The sequence below is a fragment of the Egretta garzetta genome, unplaced genomic scaffold (genome assembly GCF_000687185.1).
Source record: "Egretta garzetta isolate BGI_Z169 unplaced genomic scaffold, ASM68718v1 scaffold179, whole genome shotgun sequence".
Taxonomy (NCBI): domain Eukaryota; kingdom Metazoa; phylum Chordata; class Aves; order Pelecaniformes; family Ardeidae; genus Egretta; species Egretta garzetta.
Window position 1 is genome coordinate 1963743 of NW_009270001.1, and position 10294 is coordinate 1974036.

Here is a 10294-nt window from a genome sequence, read left to right on the forward strand (position 1 = left end):
TAGTGGAGGCCCCATCCCTGGGAACATTCAAGGCCAGGTTGGATGGGGCTCTGAGCAACCTGATCTAGTTAGCAGTGTCCCTGCTCCCTGCAGGGGGGTTGGACTAGATGGCCACTAGTGGTCCCTTCCAACCCTAAACATTCTATGATTCTATGATTCTAGACTGCCAGGGACCAGGTGGGGGTTGAACCAGGTGGTCCCTCATGTCCTGACCAGCCTGAATTACCTTATGGCTTCATCCCGTTGCTGCAGCTGTAACGCCAGCACAAAGGTGAGGTTCCCCTAATGTGTTGGGCTGTGATTATGAAAACGGAGGTGCTGAAGTTTTTCAGGACTTTCTTGCTAAGCCGTGAGCTTTGTACTTAAAATCAGCTATGCTGAAAACTGGCGCTGCAAGTAACTTCAAAACCACCTGAATAAATACATTGCGAATAGGAGAACCCCACATTTCGGCTAACCTGGGATATTTTATCCCCGCGCTTAGCTGTGCTGTCCATGCCAGCATGGTGCAGTTGCTCTGCAGTTATGTGTCTTTGGCTAGAGAATTTATATAATAGCACCTTCTTCAGTCCTCTTTTTTTAATCTCTCTCAGCACTCAAAATTCCCTGTGCTAGAGTTGAAGTGCCTGAGGGAAGAGAGGGGTTTTTGTCATGGAGGTAGTGTGGCATCATGCAAATTCCATTCTGTTTAGGCACTTTGTATTTTACTCAGAGAAGGGCATCTTAGAAACCTGGTGCCCTCTTTTCCCATGCAAGTGATGAAGCTCCCTTAGGAGTTCTGTTATCAGCTCTTTATCATAGACTTTTAACCTTGGCCTGTGTAGCAACAGACATGCTATAAAGTATTTTTTTTTCTTATTGCAGGGGTCTTGTACCTGAGACATCAAGTTTACGTGATCTTGATCATTGATAAAACTGTCCTGACAGAAAACTAAATTTATTGAGACAGGTTCAACATCACGGTGTTGATGACTCTGCATGTTCTTTAGAAGTACATACATGTTACATGTTCTGTCGGTAACCATAAAGGGCTCAACGTAAAATCACAATGACGTGCTAGTGATGACAGATCAGATCATTGTTATTGTCTAATAAACAGGAGAAAAGCTTCTGTGTTGGACAATTGCTAAGAAATAGCTCAGCAAACTTGCTTGTGGAGCAAAATGCAGCACTTGCAGCATGTGTAAGGAGAAGCGCTAGTTCCTGCGGATAACGTTTTAGCCAGATGACTTGCACAGGACCTCACTGTTTTCTTCCTCCAGTGCCTTCACCCTTTGAATGCTGCCTTCTGTTTTGGTCTGGGTCTCCTTCTGTGTGGCACAAAAGCTTGCTGTAGAAAAACTGCTTGACTGTCCCCTTTGCCAGAGGAGGGGGTAACCCTTTGGGGGTGCTGAATGTCCTTGAGCTGAGAGCTCCGGGCTCAATCCATACTGGCATGCAGGCAGTCCACCACCGAATAACCTAAGAGTTAGGGCACCTGAACTGTGTTGTGGGCTGGATCGCCGTATAAAATTAACAATATCCACTTTTGCAGAGCTTTTTGAGCTTTATCGTCGGAGCGCTGTATCATTGCTTAGTAGTATTGTATTTATTTTTACTTGAACGGCGCCATCGGTGTCGATGGGACTTGCCGAAATGTGCTTGCTGAGGCCTTGAACCAGCAATACCAGACCTAATGATCCTCTTCCCAACAGTCTTAGTTGTTTAGAGAATTTTTTGACGCGCACAAATAAAGGCACTTAAAAAACAAATAGCACCTGATTTCCATATATAGAGTCTTTGGGAAAATACCACCCCATCAATTATGTATTTTTTTAAACACTGCCTTTTATTTCTCTTGTCTAAAGGGGCCCATTTAATACTGCGAGTAATGTTCTGAGTAATACCGGGCTTGGCACAAATGAGGCGCTTAACTGAGTTCCTTATTTTTATTATCCATTGTCTGCTAACCAGTTTTTTGTTGTTTCATTTATTTGCCTTTTCCCTGGGGAAGGAAGGATGGCAGCTCGGCGTGCGCTGAAAGCTGTCTTGGTGGATCTCAGCGGCACACTTCACATTGAAGACTCAGCTGTGCCAGGCGCGCAGGAAGCTCTTAAAAGGCAAGCTCCCTTTATTCGCTTTCCTCTCGTAGGTTATGTCAGCGCTGTTTGCACAAAGAGGCTTCTTTAAGTAAACAGGCCTGAAGCTTCTGCCCATTTACGCCGCCGTGGATAAGGAAGTACGCAGCCAACTTCTGCTCTTACTTACACCCCAGTTAATACCAAGAGAAATCGGCAAAGGGCCTAGATATTGAAAAGTTGCCATGTATCACTTGAGCCCCCGCAGCTTTCCAAAGTTGCTCTCTGGGTCTTTTCTAAGTCTTTTCTAGATAGACAACGTTCAGAGTGTTTCCGGCAGCTCATATGGGACTACAGCCTTAGCCAATGTGGAAAGTGGTTAAGTTAACCTGAATTACCCCATGTACACCAAAGTCACTTCAGCTGGGCTGTTCCTTGGTGCTTTGTTTACAGGAACATGATTCACTGAGCCCTTAGGTCTGTGGTGAGCTAAAGGGGAGTAACAGAGAGAATAACTTGGCCTAGTGAGCAAGGCATCCTTTGTGGAGTTCTCATGCCATTCAGTCTTTCAGCCAAGGCTTTGCTTTATTATTTTTAAAGTGTCTTTCTGCTAGGTAAGCAACCTCAGTAGTTTTTTAGTTTGAGAAACATCTGATAATACAGCCCATCTTCTGTAGGAATTTCAACACCTTAATAAACAGGACAGTTAAGTCCTTTCTCTTCTGATGCAAGGGTGCCTAAAGAAACTGAGGCATAGTAAAATGACTTAATCTGTCCGAGTCAGTGGCAAAATAGGATACGCGCCCCCAGGGATCTTTGTACCGTGTTATGAAACTGTTTTCCTGGAGAAGACATCCTCCAATGGATGAAGAAGAACACAAAGTGATGTATGCTATCATGATGAGGGAGGGAGGAAACCTTCAGGTGTTGAGACAGTAAGAATCAGGAGGGAGGAATAGGGTTGAGTTAAGGATGAAAAGTTTTTACTGGGGTTGTATTGGCTGCTTTGACTTTTATAAAGCCAGACTTGCTCAGAGGAAAAGTTCACAGAGGGGTTCAGAAAATGCATTTCTTTTCACAAATAATTCTGTGAAAATAGTGATCTCCTAAAGATGTGAAATTGCAAGGAAGTAAAAACTGCTAAAGCATTGGGTACTCATTCATTACCCATGCATTCACTGGGCCTGGTCTGCATGGTGTTTCATGCTGCAGGTGAGAGTCAGCATTCTCAAAAATCCATCTATATATGTATGTAAAAGTGGTGATATTGTCGAGAACAGCTCAGTATCTGTCCTGTCTAATACTCACCTCCAAACCCTCAGGTAGGAAACTGGACAGAAGAAGTGGCTTCTGTAGAATCAAAAGACAAACTCTTTTATAAAGCCACTGATCCTTCTTTGTCTTCTGCTCCTACTGAGCCGTGCTCATGCAGGCCCTGTACAGGGGGTTAGATAAGGGATGAGGTGCAGAGCCAGTTTGGTGCTGTTCATAGAATCACAGAATCATAGAACCCCAGGTTGGAAGGGACCTCAAGGATCATCTGGTCCAACCTTTCTAGGCAAGAGCACGGTCTAGACAAGATGGCCCAGCACCCTGTCCAGCTGAATCTTAAAAGTGTCCAATGTGGCAGAGTCAGCCACTCCCCTGGGGAGATGATTATTTCAATTGTTGACTGTTCTCATTGGGAAAAACTTCCCTCTCGTGTCCAACTGTTTGTCAGCTTCAACCTGCTGTCAGAGGTATGGCGAGCAGGTGCCAAGAACAGCCAGGTCTTTTTGCTTAGAGGTCTGAAAAAAATATTTTCTCATGTTCTTTTCTGCAAGTCAAAGTCATTGTCCTTCCTAAAGAGAGGCTGAAATGAGTGGCATGCAGCTTGTTTAGGGAACAGATGGATAGATTCCATTTTTAGGGTTACTTCTCAGTATTGAGGTCCATAGGAAAAAAAAAAAATTATTTTATTAGCAACCAGGGGATGTTTTTTACCAGTTCATACTTGTGAAGGGTGAGCATATCTGACAAAGAAGAGAAAGAAGTGGCAGGTGCAAGCAAGTCTCCAGTGTTGACCAACTGAAGTTGGTCTTTTTTGTGATGTTCTCTGTGCAGTCCTGATGCCAGTGTTTGTTTCTATAGCAACAAACAGAGACAGTGACAGTGGGGGAATAATTAAAGGGAATGCCGTTGAAATTATCACTTAAAATGATTTGATTGTTTGGTAGCATGTATTGTCAGTGTAGGGCAATAATGCGGTTTTATGTGGTATCGGTGTCCCTCGGTAAAGGGAGAGATGGCTGCAAAAGCTGGTGTAAAATCGCCGCACAGGTAACGTAGGCTCCTAGAGCATCCTGCATCTCTGAATGAGCCACAGCTGCTGTGAAATTCACCCAGCCTGTGGAGTTCAATATATTAATTTAGCAACAAGGTTCTTTTGTTTATTTATTTTGGATCAGGATGCTGTTGATCCAGAATACGGGGCTGGTTTATTTATTATCTGGTTTGAATTAAAAGGCTTTTCGGACTAGTTGTTGTTGATCATAGGTGTGTTTGCTACTGCTGTGAAGATGGGGTTTGGAATCGCTGTTTTCCTCCAGATTTTTCTTGGTAGAAGCAAAGCAGGGGAGACTTGGTCTTGTTCTGGTAGCTGTAATTCTTGCCATCATCGAAGGATGCTGTGGCCAATTTGCCTTTGCTCTTTATCCATCAGGCTGCGCAGCGCTCCAGTTACCATTCGATTTGTGACGAACACAACGAAGGAGTGCAAGAGAGACCTGCTGGAGAGGCTGACGAAACTGGGATTTGACATTGCAGAAAATGAGATCTTCACCTCTCTGACAGCAGCCAGAAATCTTCTGGAGCAAAGGAAGGTGCGGCCTCTCCTCCTGGTGGACGATAAGGCCCTGCCTGATTTCACAGGTGAGGTGGTGAGAGAACAGCATGGGGGAAGTTACTGAACAACTAAGGAAGCATAGTGCTCTGTTTTGTAGAATGACAATCGTATATATATGCCACTAGCTGTGACGAAACCTGAAATATGGAACTTTCTAGGGCCACAAAGGCCCTTTCTTCTTTTTAAATTCACATTAAACAGTCTGAGGTCATAGCTTCTTGTGGAATAGTGGAAGTGGCAGCCAAAACCTTCAAATAGTCAGGAATTTGGGTAAAACTCGATAGTTTTTATTCATTTTCAGTGTAAAATAAAAAAAAAAGTAATACATATCACTAGATCATTGTGGATTTATTGCACCTTCCAGCGCTGATTTTTTTCAGAGTAAGGATGTATCAGTTTGTTGGAAATCAGGTTTCCCTCAGCTGTTTTACAGAGGTTTTGCTCATAAAGAGCTGAAAAGCCAGTGTGTAGGCACACGCAGGAGGCTATTTCTCTCTTAATAGATTATTATTAAATGTAAAATCTCCAGGTAGTTATTGTTACTTACCTTGTATTGACCATCTAGGTCTCACTCCATGTACTTTGATACCTTAATTGGTGACAGAAGGTTCATTGCCCTGACTTGTCTAGATTGTCACCTCTAAAAACCTGGTTAAAACTTGCTTTACTTTTGGATGTTCCCATTTCCCTCCCTCAACAATAAGGGGAATAGAAGATGATATAGTCTAACTCAGACGTGCCTGGCAGGTGCCTGAAGCTAAGGACGGTTAGTCCTTGACTTAACCACATCGTTGTTTGAAGAGTAGTGAAGATACCCATGTTTTTTAACGTACTCAGAGTTGAAAACTGCATATTGTATATTAAGATTTCATTTAAGGTCAAGGCAGCAAAAATGTGGATGCCTTACCATTGCTCCCTGCCCCTTGCCTTGTGAACTGAAATCCTTATGGCCGTGTAATTTAAGTAGGTTCTAATCTTGCTAGGAGCTAGACATTTCCTGTTAAATTTTAGTGCCATAGTCTCGTTGGTAATCTTCAGAAAGATAAGTGTTCAGGAGAAAAGCCTCTGTGGGCTGTGAGAGCAATGAAACCTGATAATCTGTTCCACCTAACGTTGTATCCAGAGAAATACGCCCCCAGCAATATTCTGTATTTGTGTTTGCAGGAAGGCTTGCTTGGGTCAGAAACAGCAGAGACAGCAGCTATTTCACCAGAGGTGGTTAAATCAGTTTAATATCCATCAGCTTTACAGTAGCTGACGCTAATTTTTTAGAAGGTGGCAAAGACAGAAGTATCAGCGGAGTACATTGGTGGCATTTTCTGTGTTGCTTGGATCTGGAATGGATTGGTTTGGTTTTGCTACAAGCGGTTTTGCTCTCAGTGCTGCTCTTGAAACATTTAAGTAGAATGGAGAATGTTTTAAATTCCTGTTAATGGCTGCTACTGAGCTGTTCTTGGCTAATCTCTCCATGAAGTTGGTCACAGATGGATGAATGTAATCTGTTCTTGGTTAAAGGACCCAGATGCTTTTGGATGGTGTCACAAATCCACATGTCATCTCTCAGCATACGTTTTGCTGCCTGGGCTAACTGAAGGACATGCAGCAGGAGATGTCAGCCAGCAGGCTGCGATGACACTCTCTGGAGACCCAGGGGCTCTGGTTATGCCAGTAAAGGTGTAGAGGATATGCTGTGTGAAGGCAGAACAAAACCCCCAGCAAGTGCAGGATGCAGCTGGCACTCAACCTGTCCTAAAGAAAACTTTCTGGTACTCCTGTTTCTCCTGTAGATGCTACTCTGCTTCCATTGCTGGTTCTGTTCAGAGGTGGCACTGCCATGTAAAAACAGTCATGTTCCTCTGGAGTGGTGCAGGACAAAGGAGGTGCAAGCTGTTCTGGAGGCGACTAATCCACATTAAAAAAAAGACCTGCCAGAAGAGCCAAAATTAATTTAGCGTAACAACTTCTAGCCCGTGCTGCAATACCATCTTTGCCAGCATAACCAGACTGATATGTAGAACAACAGTCAGGCTTTTTACCCAAGGTGGAGTTTTCTGTGACTAGAGGGAATAGAAGAATGGAATGGAATTCACTAGTCTTCCTACTTGGGCTGCATCAAGAGAAGCATGGCCAGAAGGTCGAGGGAGGGGATTCTGCCCCTCTACTCAGCTCTGGGGAGACCTCCCCTGGAGCCCTGCGTCCAGCTCGGGAGCCCTCAGCACAAGGAGGACATGGACCTGTTGGAGCGGGGCCAGAGGAGGGCTACTAAAATGCTGCGAGGGCTGGAGCCCCTCTGCTATGGGGCCAGGCTGGGAGAGTTGGGGGTGTTCAGCCTGGAGAAGAGAAGGCTGTGGGCAGAGCTGAGTGCGGCCGGTCAGGGCTTAAAGGGGGCCCAGAGGAAAGGGGGGGACAAGCTTTTTAGTAGGGCCAGCTGGGACAGGACAAGGGGGGATGGCTTTAAACTAAAACAGGGTAGGTTTAGACTGGATCTAAGGAAGAAATTCTTTCCAGTGAGGGTGGTGAAACCCTGGTAGGGGTTGCCCAGAGAGGTGGTGGAGGCCCCATCCCTGGGAACATTCCAGGCCAGGTTGGATGGGGCTGTGAGCGACCTGATGGGGTTCAAGGTGTCCCTGCTCCTGCAGGGGGGTTGGGCTGGGTGACCTCTGGGGGTCCCTTCCCACCCAAAACATTCTATGATTCTATGATTCCTGCTTTACTCTCTTACAAAGCAAATGGATATATGTAGAAAGAGATTCTTTGATAACAAAAAGTCATTCAGTTAAAAAAGTGATTTGTGCGCTCTGCTGCATTTCAGTGGAGGCAGTGAGAGAATCCCTGTTCAGCAGCCGCTGTTAAGACTCTCCAGTCACAGAGTTGTGTCCATCATGAAGGATGGCAGAATCCGGGTAGATCATGGAATCATAGAATGTTTTGGGTTGGAAGGGACCCCTAGAGGTCATCTAGTTGATCTAGAGATCAGCACCTTTTCCACAGGCGCTTTCCTCATAAAACTAGTCTATGTGATGTGTCTGTGTCAGAAAATGCTTGTTCTTGCTGTAAAGTGATTAATTGCATTTGTTGACTGTGCGCTGCCAAGTGTGAATGAAATTCTCTGCGCTCAGAGTCATGTTTTGCTCTTCCAGGGATGGCCACTGATGACCCCAATGCAGTGGTGGTAGGACTGGCTCCTGAGCACTTTCACTATGAGATGATGAACAGAGCGTTTCGGTAAGCCAGCCCCTCCTGGTGGCTTTGTGAACAGTGGCTGTCTTGTGCTGGGCTCTGTACCTCTACGTGGGCGAGGAAATCCTTCTTGTCTGGGAAGAGGAGGGTGGTAGCAATATCACCATTACATAGTGGGATTATGGTGTCTTCCTCTGTGTCTGAGAGCCATTAACCTTAGTGGTCTGGGACCTTAACCGTGAGCTTCAAGCAGTCCAGTCCTGGTTTTTATAGCTTTCAGTCTGTAAATAAACCATGGAAGTACAGTCACATTGTCATTGAGGTGAAAAAGTTAGCAATGCTTCAGGAAGAAATACGCAAAACCAAGGATGTTGGGAAGTATTCGGGAGATGGCTTGTATGTTCAAACCTCAGCCTTCGGAGTGTTAATATTATAGGGAAGGAAATCCAGTAGTTAGGGCAGATTATTCCTTACCTACCTAGCGCAGGATTTCTAGCAATTTCTTCTGAAGCATCTTGTGTTCAGGCGTGGCCAGCACAATATGCTGGGCTAGATGAACTGTGGGTCCGATCTGGGCTGCCTTATTTCTAAAGCTCTTTGTTTTGTGGTGTTGATTAAGGGGTAAATCAGATAATATTTATCTGTGGCTGTACAGGAGCCAAGATACAATAGTGTGTGCAGAGGTGAATAGGCATGCGTCCTGCTCTAGTTCTAGCTCAGCACAGTGCTCTTGATTTTAACCTGAAAAAGCCTTTTAGCTTCAAAGACTTGAACATGAGCCTGTTGCTGAGTTCAGCCCCGGTGACGTGCCCTTTGTCTGTTGTGAAATGTGCAGAGAAAGGTGGCCTGAACACCCCACCTCCCCTGCACCCCAACAGAGCTCCCTTTCATTTCGCTGGGAGCTCTCTTCAGCAACGCTCCCTTCAGCAGCGGTTTAGGCCAAGCTGATCAGCCTGGCTTTGTAACAGCAGAGGAGCACCCGCCTGCACAGCCCATCCCAGCTGTGGGAGCGCTAACCCCCGTGGGCCGCTGGTCACCAACTTTAGTGCTGTCTCAGAGCTAAAGAGGACATCTCCTAACGCCCTGGATAACTCCCTGCTGCACTGCAATACGTGCCATGAGTCCTTGCCACTCTTTGCACATGGGGTGATGGCTGCCACGCAGTTTTTCACCATGGAATTTGAAAAAAAAAACAAAAAACCAAGCACCTTAATCGGTCTTTATAACCGCTAAATCCAAAGAGGGAGTATCAGTTACTGCTCACCAGGATCTTATGGAGGCTCCATGGAGTAAGAAGCCAAAGCTGTCCTTATCTGCATGCCAGTTCTATGTCATAAGAACACGTATCGATGCACAGTGATTCTCTGGCAGCCTTAGAAGTGCATGTTGCCAGTGGCATTTTTAGAGTTTTACAGCGCACTCACGAGTGGACTCTAATTTCACAACTGCATGAACTTAACTCATCATGTTTATGGAGAGGTTCATCTTGAGTGTGCTCACCAGGCACATGGAGGACAATCAGGGGATCAGGCCCAGTCAGCATGGGTTCATGAAGGGAAGGTCTTGCCTAACCAACCTGATTTCCTTCTACGACCAGGTGACCCGCATTGTAGATGAGGGAAAGGCTGTGGATGTTGTATACCTGGACTTCAGCAAAGCCTTCAACACAGTCTCCCATAGCATTCTCCTGGAGAAGCTGGCAGCTCATGGCCTAGATGGATATACTCTTCGCTGGGTTAAAAACTGGCTGGGTGGCCGAGCCCAGAGAGTGGTGGTGAATGGAACTAAATCCAGTTGGCGGCCGGTCACAAGCGGTGTCCCCCAGGGCTCAGTTCTAGGGCCAGTCTTGTTTAATATCTTTATCAATGACCTGGATGAGGGGATTGAGTGTGCTCTCAGCAAATTTGCAGACGACACCAAACTGGGTGGGAGTGTTGATCTGCTTGAGGGGAGGAGGGCTCTACAGAGAGACCTGGACAGGCTGGATCGATGGGCCGAGGCCAACTGCATGAGGTTCAACAAGGCCAAGTGCCGGGTCCTGCACTTTGGTCACAACAACCCCATGCAGCGCTACAGGCTTGGGGAAGAGTGGCTGGAAAGCTGCCTGGCGGAAAAGGACCTGGGGGTACTGGTTGACAGCCGGCTGAATATGAGCCAGCAGTGTGCCCAGGTG

General features: G+C 45.9%; 1 protein-coding gene across 11 annotated transcripts in view; it reads left to right on the forward strand.

Annotated features, from left to right (window-relative positions):
- The window catches only part of HDHD2 (haloacid dehalogenase like hydrolase domain containing 2), a 22222-nt gene that overhangs the window by 2629 nt on the left and 9299 nt on the right, over nucleotides 1-10294 (forward strand). For 7 of the 11 annotated variants that reach the window (XM_035903068.1, XM_035903067.1, XM_035903070.1 and 4 more), the window contains exons 1-4: nucleotides 873-991; nucleotides 1994-2099; nucleotides 4759-4967; nucleotides 8082-8166. In XM_035903068.1, coding sequence (XP_035758961.1) covers nucleotides 979-991; nucleotides 1994-2099; nucleotides 4759-4967; nucleotides 8082-8166 — 413 coding nt within the window. In that variant the 5' untranslated portion in view covers nucleotides 873-978. Of the gene's footprint in view, nucleotides 1-92; nucleotides 272-872; nucleotides 992-1993; nucleotides 2100-4758; nucleotides 4968-8081; nucleotides 8167-10294 lie in introns of those variants that run through there. The other 4 variants (XM_035903073.1, XM_035903075.1, XM_035903074.1 and 1 more) reach the window with 3 other exon arrangements.